The sequence below is a fragment of the Limanda limanda genome, chromosome 20 (genome assembly GCF_963576545.1).
Source record: "Limanda limanda chromosome 20, fLimLim1.1, whole genome shotgun sequence".
Lineage (NCBI taxonomy): Eukaryota > Metazoa > Chordata > Actinopteri > Pleuronectiformes > Pleuronectidae > Limanda > Limanda limanda.
Window position 1 is genome coordinate 6,737,219 of NC_083655.1, and position 20,652 is coordinate 6,757,870.

The window sequence follows — 20,652 nt, forward strand, 5'->3', positions numbered from 1 at the left end:
CTAGATCCATTGAGAAGCTTCTGTAAACGTGTGTGTGTGTGTGTGTGTGTGTGTGTGTGTGTGTGTGTGTGTGTGTGTGTGTGTGTGTGTGTGTGTGTGTGTGTGTGTGTGTGTGTGTGTGTGTGTGTGTGTGTGTGTGTGTGTGTGTGTGTGTGTGTGTGTGTGTGTGCACGTGTGTCTGTGTCTGTGACACAAGATATGTGAAATATAATATTAGTTTTAGTAGTTATAGTAGTTGTAGTAATAGTAGTATAGTATATTTAAAAGTTAGATATATTCTCTCCATCCCTTTGATTGTTTCTGTATTTATTAATTTACACTGAGCACATAATCACACACACACACTACATCAGTGGTGGACAACTTGTGGTCCGTAGGCAAAAAATGGTCCCTTGACAAAAGATGAATATGATATAAATCTGTCAATCTATTAATATAAATACAGCATTTAGCTACATTCTAATAAATGTGACCTTGTAAGGTTCCGTTAACAGATGAACTATTGTATGTTCTGTCTTCTTTTCAACATAAACCACATATATTCATATTTATGGGTTACTATATGACAGATGAATGTAAGTATACTGTAAACTGTTCACTAATAGATTCTGAATTATGTAAATAGAGTAATTTATCATGAATTTAAAGTTGCTATCAAAAAGAGCCATGAATAGTCACCTTTTGAATAGTTGCCTTTGAAACGGAACTGATCTCTTCGACACACTTGTTTTTTTGTTTTTTTGAATCTCTGACAACTGTAACAGTCCCTCTCTGGATTAAGGTTCTTTGAGTATTTTTTGCATTCATTTGATTTCCAGACCAACTTGATGATCTGAAGCAGCAGGACTCTGTGCAGACCACACCATCCACTGCAGGACTCCTGCTGTGAAGCGTTCAAATGTACAGTATCTCTGAGTATCACAGAATTTATGGCTTTGACCACGTTGTCATTGAACTGTAGTTGTTTGAATCATGGCATTTCAAGGGTTTTTCGCCCATGTCGGCTCAAAGGCAGAGATTGAGACTTCATGTTTGACCTTGTAAACAGCCACACAGAAAACTCTTAACATGTTCCCATGATGATATTTTTATCTGTAAAACAAAATACAATTACAATTGGGTATAGGGACTCTGGTGTTTATCCCCATGAAGTGATCACAGGTCAATCAGCAAAAATAACCTGTCCCTGTTGGCCCGAGGCTGAAACCATGAAATTCTCTCCACACATTCTCTTGCAAGATAATCCACAATTGTGTTTTTACTCATATATTATTGCTGTATTTATATTACTGTTCCTCATGAAAGACTATAAATGCATAATTACTTAAGATTAGTTGTGGTACCGTGTTGAGGCTGGTAATTGACATACTGGTGTGATACTATTCTGGATTTTTTTACAGACTTTTGCATTTTGCCCTTGTTATTTCATTTTAATCCATCTGGATTTTGACATTTTATCAGAAAAGTAGGCCTATGATGTTAATATTTTATTTATAAAGATAATAAATGATGAATAACCTGTGTGACCTCATGCAATAAACCAATATTCACAGATATTCTCTCAGCTGCAAGACTGTGCTTCATTATCTATGTCAGTTTTTATCTACAAGCAATTTCACATGTCTAATAAAATTGAATCGAATACAATAGAGCGAATAGTATCTAGAGGAATTGTTTACAATACAAACCTACCACAGAGATGCAATGACTCTCCGACAGTCAGCAAGAAATGAAAATTAAAAGCTTCTCCTCAGGACCCTCCATCTTTCCAACACCAGCACCTGACACAGCATCAGAGGTGAAATGATGCTTGTTGTAATGAGCAAAGAGCAAAATCCTCCCTCATCAGATCACTTTAATAAGCTGCAGGAGAATACAGCCCATAAAATGTGAACATGATGGAAGTCAACAATGTGGCTTCCACTCCCAATATAATAGTGTTCATGTTACATATACAATATTTAAATATGGAGACAAGTATCTGCACCACATTTATTATTTACCTGACTTTATTATTATTTATTTTTTTGGCATTTTATAACATTTTCTTATAATATACTTAACGTATTTTCTCCAGAGCAGGTGAATTTAAGCTGCAATAATATTATCACTGTTTTAAATTAATAATTTGGAGCATGCATGTTTTATATTGGATGCAATTCCCTCATAGTCTTATCAATATTCTTGTTGCTATCATCATTGTTATTGCAGCCTTTATCTCGTCAACAAGCTGATGACATATTTCTTCGGGCTTTTTTATTGGCTGAACGAATAAAGGCTTTAAAAGCAGGAGCACCAGGCCCATGCAGGCAAATGGCTTCATCAATAAGATGTGATCCGGCCTCTATATAAAACAGTGAGCAGGTTTCCTCTCCATATTCACAATGTACTGTCTGAGACAAATTAACCATGATATTGGATTCCACGAAGAGTTTGATGTCACTTTGAGTCTTTATTGTAGCTGTGGATAAATGGTGATTGTCTCATATTGACATTGACATTAAGGGGCTTTCATCTGACAGTAATGAGGCAGACAAATCAGACCACGAGCCATAAGCACTTCCACACATTTCATGGAATTCGACCACTCGTGCCACTTTCACCTAAAGGTATTTGTTGCATTAAAAAGAGACAGTGCAGGTCCCTCGGAATTGCCTTTTCATAATGAACACGTTTGCCGAACGTAATTAATATATAAGCTTTCCCGATTTGTCACTGTGATTTGTATTTTAGTTAATTGTGAAAGTAATTACGGAGCAAATTAACAGCTTTCAGGAGAGACCGAGGTTTTAGGGTCCGGTTCCATCTTGGGCGCCTTATTAATTTTCTCTCCCCTAGATGTGATGAAAAGGAGCAATAAATCTGCTGATCGGTGAAGGCCAATACTAAATGGCTCCATATTTCACCGCTGCTTTAATAGAAATATTCATGCGAGGCCCCTTAATGAAATTAAACCCGAGGTGGGGACAGGGCGCGCAGCTCGGGAGCACGGCGACCAAGAGTCCGACTGTTATAATAATTATTATTATTATTATGATGCAAGATGGCTGATAAAATGCATTTAATCAATGGGAAAACTACAAAATAAGACTCCCTCGGTTCTGCTGCGTGTCCAGGGGTGAGGGTGGTTATTTAGCCCTTCGCAATATCATAATAACTCTCTCAGCTTTTCTCTAATGTGGATGTATTTTTTTATTTTTCCCTATGATTTAAACCAAAATGATCAAAAATAAATTTGCTTAAAAGAAAGTGGCACATGGGGACAAAGTGCCAAAAGGATTTGAGACCCCAGTTTGTACCAGTTCTCATTACATACAGTTTTGGATGTTTGGTGTCTCTCTTTTTCTATTCACCCCCCATCAATCTCCTCGTTATCATTCTGAAATTGGTAATGATCCATAACTCTCTCCAGTGGTTGCATTTCAGTTATCCTTGTGATTAAAAGCAGAATAATCAGATTTAAATTTGCTTCAAAGAAAGTGGCACATGGGGACAAAGTGCCAACAACACCGGAGACCCCTCAGTCTCACATCTTGGGTCATTGTGCCATTTCCCCTCAAAAACCATGGTTTGGGTGTTTGGTGTCCAACAGTGAATTGTCTCCCTCTCTCTACCCATTTTGTCTACGTGTCCATGCGCGGCCACATCCCGCACCCACATCAATCTCCCCGTTATCATCCTGTAATTGGTCATGATCATCAAGGGCCACAATTAAATGGCGATCCTTTACTTGAAAACTACCCGGTGACTTGTTGATTTCCCCCGAGCAAATAAACGTCCCGCGGCGCGCGGCTGGCTGATGAATTGACAAAAACTAATCAGCTTTATTGGTAGACAGGTTAAGGGCAACGGGGTGTCAATAATTCTCATTTTGACCTCCTCTTCCATTAACTTTAAGTGGCTTATTAGACCCAAGTCACCAGGAGCCACGGGCCTATTATGTCTCTCGCCTCATCACACTTGAAGGGTTTCAATTACCAAAATTTTGGTGGAATATTGTGCCAAAATTTGACTTAATTTGACTGCTAACCATGGCTTTTTATCTAGGGTAAAAATGTGGTAATATTCTTTATTCACTATAAAAAACATCAAAACTCTTTCATTATTACAGGGACAAAACAATTGTAGGATTTTACCGATTTTTTTCTGCATCATCCACAAGTCTGTTTTGCTGATAACCTCATATTGGAAGCACACGGGTGTGAGTTGATTGATTTGGTTGCACGGCTCCATTAGGACCAGGGAGCGTCTGTCACCTCCAGGTTTGGGGAGCGACAGACGGAGGCTTTTACTTAAATTTCCCAGTTGGCCTCTCAGGGAGCCCGGGCTCAAGATGTTCGGTTTTTACGCATTGGTCTTTCATTTGCAGCAGCTTGTGTATTAATTGAATTTGCTATCAAAATATGTTCCACTATAGAAACAAATACCAGTGGTGTCGTTTAATATTTGTTATCATGTTTTCTCTGTTTTATGATTTCAAATTTGAAAAAAACGTTTGCTGAATCATCTCCTATCCTGAGATGAACCATGAAGCAGAGACAAGACATGTGTCAGCAAGAAAAGGTCATTTAAAAAATCTGGAATGAAATAATTGCATGATTATAAAAATGATTAGAATTTCTTTGGATGTAAAGAAGATGAAAGATTAAAAAAAATGAATAAATCGACTCTTATATTATGTTTTTTGTTATTGGTATGTTTGTGTGAATAAAAAACATGATGCTGCTATACCTTCTCCTGACCTTGGTTAAATTGATGACGTATTTATTTGTGTATATAAATGCATAGTGTCAATCAATCCTCAGAAATGTGCAGCACCTGTATTCCTATGAAAACGAATTAATTCCTCCCCCATGATTAGGATATTAACTTTGGGAACGTTGACCCTCTGATGCAATGCATATTTGTCTTTAATAAAACAATAACATGTAGTTATATGAAATCTTTCTGATGCTTGTTGTTTTCCTATAACAGTTATATCTTATGCAAGCAGCCAGGCATGCAGCACGGTGCTTCACAGTGATTCCAGCAGCTTGGACCAGCCCCCTGCAGACCAGTCCACCAATCGCCTCCATGTGACGGGGATGAAGTGTGACACGGAGCTGCTCCCTCACACTCCGGACCACATCATAACTTTTGAGAGGTGGGAAAGCGGCTCTGACTCCTCCGTCGTCCACCAGCAGCAGCTCAAGGGACCCCAAATGGAGAAGTCCAAAAACTTTCGCATCGATGCCCTGTTAGCAGTCGATCCACCCCGGGTGCAGACCTCCCCGCTGGCACTGGTCACTTCCCTGTCCTCCTCCTCCATCCCAGGGTCCGGGAGCCAGGCGTCCCAGGAGCTCAGCAGCAGCATCGAGTCCCTGCGCAACGAGACGCCGTCCCCGCCGAGGATGTCCTCCTGCGGGCTGATCCCCAAACCGGGCTTCCTCAACAGCCCGCACAGCATGCTTGGATTACACCCGCAGAGCACCGCAGGCATCCCCGCACAGGCTCTCTACGGCCACCCCATGTACACCTACTCCTCTGCTGCACTCGGGGGCCAACACCCTGCCCTGTCCTACTCCTACCCACACGGCTCCCATCACCACCACGCCAGTGATCCCATCAAGCTGACGGCCAGCACCTTCCAGCTGGACCACTGGCTCCGGGTCTCCACAGCCGGGATGATGCTGCCCAAAATGTCTGACTTCAATGGTGAGTAGCTGTTTCTCTACAGAGTGTATATGACAATTTACCTGCAGCTAGAAAAAAAAGCCCAAAACAGGATTATCAAAAGCAAAAACATATGGTCCTTGTGGCAATTTATATGATACATATGAATGAGAAATAACCCTGAAAGCGTGTGATCCTGAGCTAATACAGACTGTCATGCATGCTCCTTATATTTCGATATAAAGTAGTTTTTGGTGCACTCTCTCCCTCAGATATGAAGATGTCTGAATGAACAGGCTGTCACAGTGTGATGGGTTTTCAGAGAGGAACTAAAATTGTCAGATAATGGACAGTGGGAAAGTGGCGGAGGGGTGTGAAACCCACAGTGCACATGCTGTTTGCTCACCAGAGACTGCCTTTTTGTTTCCGCTCGTTTTAACAGATTTGTTCAAAACGCGATGGCAAATAGCTTCTCTATGGACATATTCATAAGTGGACGACCTTGTTGCTTAAACAGGGGGGTTAGGGATGTGGGAAATGACAACATAACAACCAGGAGCTGGCAATCTTCTTGTTATTAGACCCAGATTACTGCGGAGAAACTGAATGAAAATATGACATTGATGTTGTTTTCCTCCTGCAGCTCAGGCGCAGTCCAACTTGCTCGGGAAGTGCAGAAGACCCAGAACCGCCTTCACAAGTCAGCAGCTGCTGGAGCTGGAGCATCAGTTCAAACTGAACAAGTATCTGTCCAGACCGAAGCGTTTCGAGGTGGCCACGTCCCTCATGCTGACAGAAACACAGGTAAACAACGTCTGAGCACATAGCGTTTATATTAAGATATTTATTGTATTAATACATTTTTCATGGCCTCAAAAACATGGCCAGCAAGTTTATTAATGGGTTCAATATTAGAAAAACATAAAACATACATTTATGCAAAATGTAATTGAGAAATGAAAGTAAAATGTATTTTTAAGTGTCTTGTTTCTGAAAAATCCCAGTCCCATCTCTCCACTTGTATCTGAATTGCAATGGAAATAGTCAGTTTAGCCATAGTATCTATTTCATATTTTACATGATACAAATTATTTGTAAAAAAAAAAATGATTTCAAGATTAAATAACCTTTAAGTCCTGTTTTCGATGTAAGATAATTGTAACACCCTAGAGGTCAATGTCAGGTGGAATGGTGACCTTTACGCAAACTTTACGCATACTTATTACGCACAGATTTATTTTCTTCTTTTTGTGTTATTTCTTAAGTATTTTAAGGACATATTTATGTCTTAAACTGGAAGTGCACACTGGAGAGGTAACGGGTATAGAAATGAGACAGGAGGATAAAATAATGTGCAATAAAGTTGCGGGGAAGCTTCTGTCGCAGTGGCCACCAGCCGGCCTCTCGTATATGTCTCAATCAAATAAACTCAAATTGTTTCTCTTCATTCTTCAGGTCAAAATCTGGTTCCAGAACAGAAGAATGAAATGGAAAAGAAGCAAGAAGGCCAAAGAGCAGGCCGCGCAGGATGCCGAGAAGCAAAAGGGCAGCAAGAGCGGCCAGGAGAAATCTGACGGACTCGAAAAGTCGGATTATCGCAGCAAGACAGACTCAAAAAACGGCAGAATAAAAGACTTCCGGGACAGTGACGACGACGAGGCCGAGAATTTCATGTACAACTCGTCCGACTGCTCATCGGACGACGAGAGGAATCGCGCCAGTGACATCAGCCCACAGCCCTGAAGCTGGAGAAAAAAGAATAAGGGATGAAGATCTCCATTTATAAAGACTGTGGGGGGTTCTCGCTTTAAAATGCAGTTGCATGTTATCCAATCTCTAATCACCTTCATGGAAGAAATGAGCATTTTGTCAAAAAAAGAAAGAAAAAAAAAGAGAAAAGAAATTAGGTCAAATATTAATGCCCATAATGTCGTAATAAACAAGAAATAACAAGTGGATATTTAGATTTTATAACGCACACACATCACTCAGCATATAGATAAACTGTGACATATACAAAACGCTGTAAACTGGATCCGGACTTTGCGACCTGTACTTGTTGTGATTGGTTCAATAAGCCACACAGCTCATATAGTCTGCTGCCATTCCTCTTACTTTGGCCTTATTTTGTTCTTTGTGGTGTTATACCTCCGAGTAGTGTGTCGTGTCACGCTAAAAAAAGTGTTATGTTTATTTTTCTATACTGTATTTATAAAATGGTCATACCAGTGCATGCTAAATTATTTTTAGTTTAGCGTCTCTCTCGGTGGAAACTGTGAAATAAAAATGCTTTTTATATAAAACTCACGCAGTTGGTATTTTGACGCAATTTTTTTTTCTTCTTTCGATTTATGACTCACACTTTGCGGAGTTTCGGGCCCTGGTGCACACAGAGACTTGTCTTCTTGCTCTGACAGGTGGGGTCATGGGAATTACTGTTAATAGCGCTGTCGGATCCGTGCAAACGTGAAGTGAGAGCAAACAGCGAGCAGCCCGGCAGACGGAGGAAACATTTCACACCACACTAGCAATGGGGCTCGTTTTATTAAAGCCTTTTAAACGGCGTGTTAAGCGGCAACTTGGCTGCTCAGGCACTATGTTCAGGAGTGAAATCATCGCGAAATGATTCACAACTCCAGAAATATTTTAAATGTTAACATCTACTTATCTAGAGTGATTCAAATGTCGCTATACAATTACATTGTGGTATTTTGTATTTCATTTATTCATAATTCATTCACTTTGAAGGGTCTTTATTGGGAAATATAGGACGGATTGGATTCAAGAGGACCTCCCTTTAATTATAACCTAAAAGTAAAATTATGACATAGCATAATCTTTTAGAATTTCGCTATTAAAAAATAAAAACAAGAAAATAAATAAGTACTCCTGCAAATGCACGGTTAGCATCACTTCCATACTACAGAAACATGTATTTATTTAAGGTGCGTTATCACCTGCTTTCCTTAATCCAACATGATCTTTAAATATTTTTTATTTATTTTGAATTTTAGCACTGTGTATCCCACTGTGGCTGAGCTATTTGGACAATTTAACACCTTAACTCTTTGTGTGCTTACTATGCAACAGATATTTTCTAGGAAACCTTTTTCTCTGCGCACAAAATGGTCTCGCTTGTTATCTTTGTTCCCGCTGTCATCAGTGTGAAACTATAGCAGAGGTTGACTGATTATGTGCCATTTGTAACAGGATTACTGTGGGATCTGCTGGTTATCTTCAGCTGTTTGCTTTAGCTTCGGCAGACTAAATCAAAGTTCAGCCGAGGGTCAAGCCAAAGCAAGAGTTCACCAGGTAAAGCTGGTGGCAGCTCTCGGGCTCACGGCTGCAGACAATGGCCAGTGTATGGACGGCACAGTGAGACCATTGATCCCACTATCTCCGCTTTTTAACTGGGGAGTTTTCCTCACAAGTACCTTCCATTTCTCACCCAAAACACCGTCAGTCCACATGGGCCTTTTTGTGGATGCAGGGATGCTCTGCTCTTCATCAAAAAACTGGGTCTTACCCGAGTTTAAATCCCCTTTTTACTTCCCATGACATGAGATTACCAGAGGACATTTCCTCTGGTTGACCTTGGTGGCCCATTGCTGACCTCCGGCCGCGCTCTGATGCAGGCCGCACCAATGGAGCTAATTAATAGGAGCAAGTATCAAATGTAACAGAGCGACTCTGCTATGCTAACCACGCGGGCAGATACTGGTGTCAGCGAGCAAACAGAAAAGACTAGACTCATTCGCCCGGGGTCATTTCATCAGGGCGTGAAAACACTGAATGAACAACGCCGCCGTCCCTCTGTTCTGGCGGCTCTTGTTTATGTCACAATCACAGTGGCCAAGAGGAAATATCAACATAAATTGATAAAAAGATGGAAATGTTCACTAATCAGTTGTGTTCAAGGCTGAAATGTATTATAATGCATTTTATTTTGTGTAAGAGTGTAAATAGACCCAGTGAAGCTCAGTAGAATGACTCCAGGTGTCTGAACCTTATGATATTAACTCTTGCTGTACACTGCCTCCATGAGGACAGAATCAGAAAATAACATTAAAGAAAAACAGAGGAAATGAAAGCAGTTTAAAAAATCTTTCTCTTAACAATAAATCAAATCTTTTGACTCATGTTTAACTGATTATATAAATATTTTACAGTGCTAAGATTTCAAATGAATTTGTTAAGATATAATACCATGTGATATTTCAGAAGCACCAACAAGAACAATGTATCAGGGAGTTGAAATATACAAAATATCCAATGCAATGCTATTAGATAATTGAACATATGCTAAATCTGTCATAATCTAATCCACAATTCAAAGATGAACTCGTTTATGCTAAAAAAGCATATTTGTGATCAACCATACTTAAAACCTTCACGGAAAAAAAAACGTCAAGAACGTTGATTTAATATCAAAATCATATTTTTTTCTTGTTTAAAATAAATTGTAGGATCCTGGTCTGTGAATCAAGATGCACTTCACTGCAACAAGCCGTCTTGTGTTGCACAGTTCTGGTTTGAAAGTAAGTCTGTTGTGTGCTTTACAGTTTGAGCTTGGCCTCTTTAGCCTCCATGGCCTTGGTGGCGACCTGAGCGCGCTCCGACAGCAGCGCTGCTTGCTCAGCTGGTTCCTGTGACTGGGCATTCTTCAGCAAGAAGTGGCTGATGAAAAGCTTCAAGCCCTCCCGCAGCATTCCGAGCTTGGGAATTCCTGAGATCCTGGCAGATGGAAAACAATGAGGGACATTGATTTTTCAGACGTTCACATAGTCCCAAGCAGCAAAGAGGAGACGTTTTACAAGATGTGGGTTAATAGAGGTTAACATTGCTCAAAAGTTTAAATGGACTGTTTAGCCATGTTAGCACAGTGGCTCTGTGGCAGTTTTGGCTCTACCTCCACCAACGAGTGCTTGTTAGCAGGATAACTCAATAAGTACTGAGCTGATTTCCATGAAACTTTGTGGAAGGATGGACCATGTGTCAAGAAAGAACCCATAACATTTTGGGCTGGATTTGGAGTAAAGGGTTGATGCAGGAAATTAATTTTCACTTTAAACATGGCAAGATAATGTATTTTTCACAAAATTCCCAGGGAAAAATTCATGGTTGTTGATCGTTCTATCTATTTGTCTTATTTGGCATTAGTTTACAGGTTTGAACATCTAAGAGTTAACTGAAAGCTCAATGAATCTCACCTTCCAAATATGATGGCTAGATCCTCCGGCTCACATTCTTTTAGTAGTTTGGTCAGAACCTGACGTAAGAAGCGCACCGTGGGCTTGTCCAGCTCCCCAAACTCGATTACCTACACAGAAAACCACAGATGTGACTGATTAATATAATTAAATTCACTCTACATCATCAAATATATCAAAGTAATAAAGCTCCAGGCTGGACGTCTCTTACTTTAAGTATGGAAAGCGAGAGGCACTTTCTCTGGAGAAAGAGGAAGACCAGTTGGACCAGATTGTTTAAGGTTTTGGACGGAAGGTTGGACATCTCCCTGAACTTGTCCCATAGGCTGAACTGGAAAGTCATCTAGGAGAATACAGGACATCAATCTGAGGGATAGTATGACAGTATGAAGGACACCCAGCACAGAGATAATTCTATTCTAACCATCAAGGTGAGGAGCACAGGTAATCATCTCCTCCCGATCCAGTTTACATGAGAAAAGCAAACATTCCCAGCAGCCCGGGTACGAGCTCTTTGATGAGGACAATGGTCGTCAGTTTCTGAAGCAGACACCGGGGGACGACATGGCAGCAAAGTAGGAAGTGTGGTCTTGCCCCCCATTGTTTGTCGTCACAGATTGGGTCAAATAATGTAAGAGGTGAGAGAGGTGTGAGACTCCCACACTGCAGAGGTGAACTGCAGGCCACGGGCAGGTCACACACCGATTTAAGATACTGGGTGGTCGCACACACACACAGACCCACACACACACACACACTATGGGTGATTCAACCTTTTCACAGTTTCTCATGATAAAATTTACATTAACTTATCGAACATTAAAACGCAAATTCACAACTTGTGTACAGTGACGTTGCCACCTAACCCCTTCATGTGCTGCATTAAAATACAGATTATTTACAGAGTGCACTATGACTTTAAAAGGAACAGTTTTATTTCAGTATTTCTATTATTTCTAACATAAATGTAAATGATAATTCTGAGAAGTACAGAAAAAAAACCCAGAACCTTTAATTCGATTTAATGACTGAAGAAACAACATTTATAGTTGAAAATGTCATTTTAAGTATCTTTATTATGACTGATTGAAATGTTTTATAAAGAATTGAAATGTAACACGTGAAATATTATGCATATATCTTAATCTTTACAGACTTCAAAGTTCAATATGTTTAATTAAAAAACAACTGTCTTGGAAAATTGCTCATTCCATATCCCAATCTGTTTGTGTTGGTAGTTCATTAAGCTTTTGTGGACCTGAGGGACAAGTGTATTAATAATGTTAAGTGCAGGAGAATTGCATTAGGTTCTGTTTAGTTAAGCTTGCATGTGAATGAAGTGCGGATACTTTCACATTGAGATTTATCTGGGGTACCTGGAAGCGGCGATCGTGGGAGCAGAATTTCTCTCCCAGTACAGCGTAGAAGGCGTTGAAGGTTTTCTCCTGCAGACAGCAGTCCATCAGAACATGAACAATCTCTCTCTCCTGCTTGTCCTTCAGTCCCATCCTGTAACACACAACAAAGAAAAGCCACTGAAACACACATTGTCTAGCTGGGCCATGTAGAAATAAAATAAAAAAACAATTACAAACCTGAGCAATTTCTCAAATGCATCCAGGTAGTCTTCACTGGTCATGATAACACAAAAGATGTTTCTTCTGACTTCAGTGTTCATCCGCTGTTTCCGGGCCAGTTCTAAGACTTTGGCACTAAACTGAGACAAATAAAACAGAGACAACAGTTAAGTGACAGATGTTGCTAAGGCAAAACACACATTTCCATGATGTGCTAGTTTTTTTTGCTGGTTTTGAAACTGTTACATCTCTACCTGTCCTTCAGCGGTACTCTGTTTTGTGCTTGTGTTGCCTGGGTCGCTGATCATAGGCGCTCCGCTCCACGAGGAGCCGACGATCCACCAGCGGCCGACTTGCTCTGCGGCCAGGAGGTTGTCCAGAGAGACCCTCAGCTTCATGTCACTGCCTGCTGCAGTGCGTTGGATCTAAGTTTCACACATGCACAAATAAATCAGTCACACGTGCACACAGGAGGTAAAAACACCAGTTCTATAATAGAAACACCTGCAATCCTGAATTTAAGGCAGTCAGACTACTGATCAGGCTAAAGGTATTAGCAACACTCTGGAATCTATACAGATGGTACTCTGCTGCCATCTGGTGGTAAGGCTGGGAGCTGCAGTATAACTATCAGTCTACATTTAAAATTGAATATTTCCACTAATGTAGGGAAATACGATTATTTAAAACCAAATATGGTCATGTTGGAGAAATCAACCCACAAGAGTCCTCTGCAACTTCCTCAGCTTCTCCAAAGGCTCAGGATCGTAGCCCGGGATCTTCCGCATATCGTTGTTCTTCAGAGCCAGCATGGTCTCCAACATGAAGCGCACCTGAGGACATGTTTACACATCATTTAATCCAAGAAAAGCTTCCAAAACAGGCACATAGCTGAGAAATCAATACACAATAATGTTGTGAAGGATAGATTTGATATATTTAAGAATATCTGCTCCATGACAGATGAAGTAAAAGGAGCTCCCTACCCTGGTTTGATCCTGAAACTTCGAGCCCACATCGCTGGCCTTGCGTTGGGCATCAGTGATGAGCTCCTTCAAAGCCAGGGCGTCGTCCTTCCTCAGGGCGAAGCCCACGTTTCTCAGCACGAACAGAACTAGTTCAATGTCTTTCTCTGTAAACGCTCCCACTAGAAGTTTGAGGATGTCGAAGATGAGGACGGAGTGCACCACCTGGAAGTTGTAGAGGTGAGCCACAATGGCCACCAGGTTGTCACACTCTTTGCCTTCACTGGGGTTCTTGTACATCTCGTCGAACTTCCGCACAACTGTCTCCAGAAATTGGGCCCCCACCTGGAAAAGGATGAAATGTGAACGATTCAGATTCGTGTGCAGCGAGAGGTCAATATTAGTTTAATACGAGACAGTGAAATGAAGGTCTACTAAAGGGAAATCTCTCCAGAAACTCTGTATGTGTATAAACCCCACATTAAGGGTTATCTTTACCTCTATACCGACGGCGTTATGGAGGACGCTGACCAGCATGACGTGCTCCATCAGCAGCCTGTCGGGCATCAGGGCCGGGGTGACGCAGGCTGCGAGCAGCACCTCCGTCAGGGTGTCATTCATGTCCTTCCTGCTGCTGTTCATGTAGATCTCCTCCAGCTGACCACAGATAGACGCCATGTTGGCCTCACTCAGCCTGAAAGAGTGAACAGGTGAATCATTACTTTTCTCATTACATAGAGAAACAAACCACAGAATATTTGGTATACGACACATCACAGGGATGAAATGTATTATATTTTACAAGATGGAAAAATATCTGTATTTGAAAGAGTCGAGGATGAGGAGCTTTATTAGTGGTGGGGGGAAAAATCGATTCTTTTCAGTATCGCGATATTTTGCGCCCGCGATTATATCGATACTGTAGCACAAAGTATTGCAATATTTTTTTTATTTTTTAAAATACTTTATTTACAATCATATATGTAACAGCCCCTGGCTGGCAAAGCATGCTGAGGAGAGTTTCAGAGTTTAAAAGATACCTAGTGTGTATGTGGAAAGGATGTTCTCCACTGCAGGATATATAGTAACGGCCCAGAGGAACTTTAACATCTGAGCATGTTGACCAACTCCTTTTTCTGAACAAAAATGCCAATATTCCCAAATGAATTTAACATTTTGGGTCATGACCTTGCAGCCAACTGGACTGGACTCTAGTAGTACACATTTGTTTATTTTTCTCAATTTGATTGAAGCTCTAGGTTACTCTTATTTATATGATTATTCTCAGGTTTATGTTACTCTATTATGTCTGCTTGCTGTACTGTATTGTATTTAAATAATTGTAAGATATGTGCTGGGAGCTCAGCGTTCATGTGAGAGGTCTCCTATTCAGAAAATAATTACAAAGGTCCTGTGTCCTGAATGTTCAAGGACAAAGTTTTTGCACTACCCTTTCTTAGTTTTTGCACTTCAGTTAATGTGTAGAAGACAATGTTGTTCACAGAATTAAATGTGACACCTGAAGTGAGTTGAGCAGTCTTATTTTCCTCATTTTTGTAATGCCTTTGAATAATATGGGGGACACGAATCGCATTATATCGCAGAATCGAATCGCAATACTTGCAGTATCGCAATATATCGCAGAATCGCAATACTATTGAATCGTGGCCCAAATATCGCAATACTATTGAATCGTCACATTTTTGCCAATTTCCACCCCTTATCTTTATTGTATTTATTTCTATAATAGAGGATTTGATGTGTGTTGGAAATGGTTTAAATGTAGTCCTGTGGTGAGACGTACCTGTTGAGCAGACCTTTCACATTCCTCTTGAGCTTTACCAGCTCAGCTTTGCGTTTGTCATCTCCAATGTCGCGTAAGTGAGGCGGCACGTACTTTCCAGTTGTAGAGGAAGTCTGGACACCAGAGGATGTAAAGATCTGTTATATAGTAGTTAAAGTATCAGAAGGTAAGAAACATATATTCGAGGTTTGTGGACTCACATTTTCTGGGACGGACTCTGATGTCTCGGTGTCAGGGGCTACTGCTTCTTCCTCTGCGTCTCCTTCATTTTCATCACTCTCATCCATCTCTTCTTCGTCCTCCTCCATTTCTTCGTCCTCTTCCTCCTCTGCTTCCTCCTCAATATCCTCATCCTTCTCATCATCTAACGAAGACATGTCTTCATCGCTGCCTTCACTTGCCATTTCATCTCCAGGTTCCTCGTCCTCATCCGACGAAGCAGAGTCACTCTCCTCCAGCTTTTCAAATTTCGCTTTGGCCATGTCCACGTCCTCGTCTTCATCGTACACCCCCATGGCCGAAGAGCTGGAGTCAAGCACACCCAGGATGTAATCAAGTCCATCGGTGACAAAGGACTGAGGGAGAGTTTTTTTGTTCTTCCTCTTGTTCATTCCCAGTTGTTTCTCCAGCTTCTTTATCTCTCTGTCCTCTTGCTCATTTGCTTCCATGAGTGCCATCTTTCTGGATTCTTGGAGCTTATTCACTTTCTTGCCTTTCTTGGCAGACGCTGGCTTGTCAGACTTCCCTGATTTCCCCTTCTCAGCTCCAGCAGGTCCACTTGCTTTTGTTTTTGACACCTCTTTACTCGCTCTCTCTGTTTTCTTCTCCTTCTCAGGTGGCTGTTCCTCCCCCAGGTTGTCCTCATCACCTGCGGGCAAAACGAGCGTCTTGTTCCCCTCGTAGTGACTTTTCATTTTGGCCTTCTTCATCTTCCTCTTCTCCTTGCGCAGCTCCTTCCGGCTCTTCCTCTTCACGGATCTCAACTCGGGCTCGGGCTCACCCTCGGGTTCTTCTTCCACGCCACTCTTGCTCTGCACAAACTCATCCACCGCCAGCATGTATCTGTGCAGCACTATATTCCCCTTCTTCTTCTTCACTGTCGCCTGGTTGCTCTTGCTCCTCTGCTTCCATTTCCCCTTCATCTCTGCAAACCCAACCTGGAGACCCTCGGTATCTAACTCACCTCCACCGGGCTAGCTGCGTTTAAAAACACACGGCTAAGCTAACTTTAGAGACATTCAAACACCGGCACATGTGTCTCCATGAGGACAATGTTGTTGCTATGACCCCTCAGACATGTGATGGTGTACTTCCGGGTCAGGTTGACGGGCTGACGCTCGGCCAACGGAGTCGAACGTCCGCACATGGCGGCCATCTTGCTACAGGCAGCTCGCCCACCCATAACATTGTGTTGTAGTGGTACATACTTTTTAAATAACCATTACTTGCTAAATTTTCAACAGATTTTTAAACGGTTTGGTTTGTTATAAACGTCAGAGATGTAGATATGACACTGCATACTTATGAATAATTATGTTATTTTTTTTTTTAATTTAATAATGTATGCAGTGTCATCATAACTACATCTCCGACGTTTATAACAAACCAAACCGTTTCAAAATCGGTTGAAAATTGAGCAAGTTATGTTTATTTACCACTACCAACACAAGTTATGGGTGAGCGAGCCATAGACATATATAAAGACTAGATGTCTCGTTCGACGGAGCCGGACGTCACCACATGGCGGCCATCTTGCTACAGGGCAGCTCTCTCACCCATAACATTGTGTTGGTAGTGGTAAATAACCATAACTTAGTCAATTTTCAACCGATTTTGAAACATGCCGCCATGTGGGGACGTCCGGCTCCGTTGGCCGGCAACGCAGACGAGACATCTAGTCTTTATATATAAATCTATGGTTGTTGCTATGACCCCTCAGACAAGTGACGGTGTACTTCCGGGTCAGGTTGACGGGCTGACGCCGGATAATGACGTTTTTTATTTTGGGGCGTGGTCAGAACGAAGCGGGTCTTGTCCTCGGATGTGAACTGTCTCTCGGGCTGAAGGGTCCAGAGGAGAAGACACCGGAGTCTGTCCCTGTCCTCGGTGCTGTGTCCTCGGTGCTGTGTCCTCGGTGCCCGGTTAGCATGTAGCGAGTCTGTAGCCGCCTTTTCGTATTTTGCAATATGAAGAATGGAAGAAGACGATGTTTCTATCCGAGAGCAGAATTTCCACAGCCAAGTTCGAGAGTACATCGTAAGTAGTAGCACGGAGAAGCTAGTCGAGGCTAGCATGCTAACGACCTCTTCCTCCTCTTCCTCCACCACCACACGCTGACCGGCAGCTAGCGTTAGCATTGACCGGGTCTGAAAACATGTCGGTGTGATTTGACGTAATTCGCGAATTCACCTGCGACACACTTCTGGTTTCAAGTGGAAAAAGCGACGAGCCAGCGTGCTAATTAAAACGTGAGCGGACGTCAACGTTAGCTTCCACTGTAACCAGTTCATTGCAGTGGTTTAACTCGGGCTAATGGTCTTGTTTTGGGACATTTAGAAATTAGAAATTACACCAATGAGATATTTGACAGCAGGCGTAGATAACATATCGTAGTTATCAGTACTACTCTGAGTAGACTTTGTATGTGGATATAGTATTATAACAACCTGCATAGATCACAAGTCACAATCATCATTAATACAACTGCATTGCACCCAGGATACCTTTATTTTGTATGTGTATGTAGTATTATAGCATCATGCATGGATAACATGTCGTAGTATTCTGTAATGCAAATGTACTACACTGAGGATACCCTTATTTTGTATTTATGTATATAGTATTATAACATCATGCATAGCTAACATGTCTCAATCATCATTAATACAAGTGTACTTCACTGAGAAGAACTTTAATTTGTATGTGTATCTAGAATTATATCAACCTGCATAGATAACATGACACAATCATCAGTGATACAAATGTACTACACTGAGGATACCCTTATTTTGTATTTATATATAACATCATGCATAGCTTACATGTCTCAATCATGATTAATACAAATGTTATACACTGAGGAGACCTTTATTTTGTATGTGTATAATATATAGTATTATAACATCATGCATAGCTAACATGTCACATCATAAGTACTACAAGTGTACTACACCAAGGAGACCTTTATTTTGTATGTGTATAACATAGTTTTCAGTAATCCAAGTGTACTAGAGAGAAGACCTTAATCTTTCATGTAGATGTAGTATTATTGTATCATAGATGGATAACATGTCCCGATAATCAGTAATACAAGTGTACTAGAGAGGAGACCTTTATATATTCAGTGTACCAGAGAGATAACCTTTATTTTGTATGTCCCAATCATCAGTAATACAGGTATACTAGAGAGGATACCTTGGTTTTATATGTTTATATTTTATTATAAGATCGTACATTGACAACATGTTCCAATAATCAGTAACACAAGTGTATGAGAGACGGAGAGGAGACCTTTATTTGGAAGGGATTTATATCATCTTGGTGTATGGTTCTCCCCGCAAATTGTTTTATATTTGTACATTGACATCTTCTCTTGAAGCCTGGTTAAGATCTAATGCAAGAACACATTAACTGGTGAAGCGTAACCTAACTTTAAAGCCTTATGTGAAGCAGAACATTTATATTTTTAAGTCAAAGGTCTGTTTGTGCTAATTTCTACCACTGACATAAAAACATTTGTTTGCAATGGACGTTTGGGGCGTTTGAAGTCAATTTCATGTTGGTTGTCATAGTTTTAAATAGATTTAATGGTTCGAGTCTTTGGAATAATATTGATAATATCAGGATACAAATCTTTCTTTGGTGTTTAATACTAAATATAACAAGTTGTGTTCTTGTCAGACAAGTTGTTATCCTTTGCAGCTATACTTCTGGTGTCAGACACAGCAGGTCCTTGTTGGCTGCCCACTTGAAAAACCGTGATAAAGTAAACAACTTAACGAGCTCTAACCAACGAAAGCCCTGAACATTGCCATTGATTTCCCTTTGCCACAAACCATAATATGGTTAGCGTCTTGGTGTGTGTTTCAGATATCAGATATAAATCAACTAGAAAGAGGGGGGCGTGTTGTCTGGAGTTGGTCTTGTTGATTATTCCCGGCCGACACGTTTGAAATACAGAAACTATCAAATGTCTCACAAGTATGCAAGTTCCACATCTCAGCTTGAGATCGCACATCTTGTCCTCAGCGTCTCTTCATCTGCCTCCCAGTATCCCATATCAGCATGCTTCAGCCTTGCATAATGTTATGATGTGTCTGTGTCATTTAAACCTGATGTGTATGAGTCGGCCTATGGATTGATTTCCACCGGTGGAGTCATGTTTGTTGTTGTATTTACTTTTTGCAGTCAATGTTATTCTGGGCTAAGTTTAAAGTGAGTAAACATGACTCGGTGGGAAGACGATGCCCTTTTAACAGACCTTTTTAAATGTGGGAGAGTGTCTCTTTCACTGTGGGCCACACTGTGAAAAATGATTAAAGAATGCCATGCCTGCGATTACACAGAACCAGACACAGAACACAGAAAACTGTGTTATGTGAGTAACCAGGTTAACACAGCGTAAAAACATGAGGTGCTTTCAGTAATAACATTGGCCAATGCCATCTCCAAACAGCCTCTAATACGCTTATCAGCCTTTCACATTTTGTGCTGGATAAATTGTTATGTTCCAGCCTGGGCAGCCACCCTGTGCTGTTGAAATGATTATAATTAACAGACAGTGCAATGGTTTTCTAAACTAAAACACAAACTTTCCAAACATCAATGTATTTGTTCTATCGATCTTTTCCATGAGCTTAAGCCGAGCTATATTGCATGATCAAGCAGGTTTCTTAACAATTCAATTACTGCTGAAAGTGACTTGTCGGGGAAACACAGTGGTCAGCACATGCTTGAAGAAATACTCAAGTTATAAGTGCTGACTAGAGCTCTCTTAGAAAAAAGGGTTAATATCTGCCCTCACCTCCAGTTTGAGTTCATATGTCACAAAGGTGTGAATTCCTTAGTTGGTTGAAGCCTCTAACAAGAAGCCTTTACTGGTGTGCTTGAAACTTGCTGTTATCTTCCCTCGGAGTGTTGTGTCTTTGTGTCTGTGCCAGTTTATCAGCTCTGTGCACCTGACATGTGTGTTATTCTGGGTTGGTCCCCTTGTGGACACACATGTTTAGCTTGAGCCAATGTCAAAACAGAGTTTGTAGCTTGGACATTTTTCTTTTTCACTTAGAATGAAACTGCAAGGGTTGGGAGCACTGTTTTTGTTTTTGAATTATTTTAATAATATTGTGTCTCTGTCTGCGATGTGCACAGGCTGTCTGGTGTCTGGCTGAGTCATTTTCATGATCCGAGCTTGGCCATGATGAGTTTTGCGGTGTTGACAGGGTGTA

The 20,652-nt window shown here is 41.1% G+C and overlaps 3 protein-coding genes across 3 annotated transcripts in view; 2 read left to right on the top strand and 1 right to left on the bottom strand.

The window, feature by feature from the left end:
* The first annotated feature begins 5,201 nt into the window (after nt 1–5,201).
* On the top strand, nt 5,202–7,395 carry mnx1 (motor neuron and pancreas homeobox 1). The gene is made up of 3 exons (XM_061094205.1): nt 5,202–5,694; nt 6,296–6,456; nt 7,108–7,395. The coding sequence occupies exons 1-3, from the start codon at nt 5,202–5,204 to the stop codon at nt 7,393–7,395; spliced, it is 942 nt and encodes a 313-aa protein (XP_060950188.1).
* Nucleotides 7,396–9,577: 2,182 nt separating this feature from the next.
* On the bottom strand, nt 9,578–16,492 carry nom1 (nucleolar protein with MIF4G domain 1). Its single transcript, XM_061093933.1, has 11 exons — nt 15,409–16,492; nt 15,209–15,321; nt 13,903–14,098; nt 13,426–13,749; nt 13,162–13,272; nt 12,694–12,864; nt 12,458–12,579; nt 12,239–12,371; nt 11,074–11,205; nt 10,863–10,972; nt 9,578–10,386 (listed from the first exon to the last, which is right to left on the bottom strand). The coding sequence occupies exons 1-11, from the start codon at nt 16,348–16,350 to the stop codon at nt 10,209–10,211; spliced, it is 2,532 nt and encodes an 843-aa protein (XP_060949916.1). The 5' UTR covers nt 16,351–16,492; the 3' UTR covers nt 9,578–10,208.
* Nucleotides 16,493–17,244: 752 nt separating this feature from the next.
* Nucleotides 17,245–20,652, top strand: part of lmbr1 (limb development membrane protein 1) — a 29,365-nt gene continuing 25,957 nt past the window's right edge. The window contains exon 1 of the mRNA XM_061094043.1: nt 17,245–17,464. Within this exon, the coding sequence (XP_060950026.1) occupies nt 17,402–17,464 (63 nt within the window). The 5' untranslated portion in view covers nt 17,245–17,401. The remainder of the gene's footprint in view (nt 17,465–20,652) is intronic.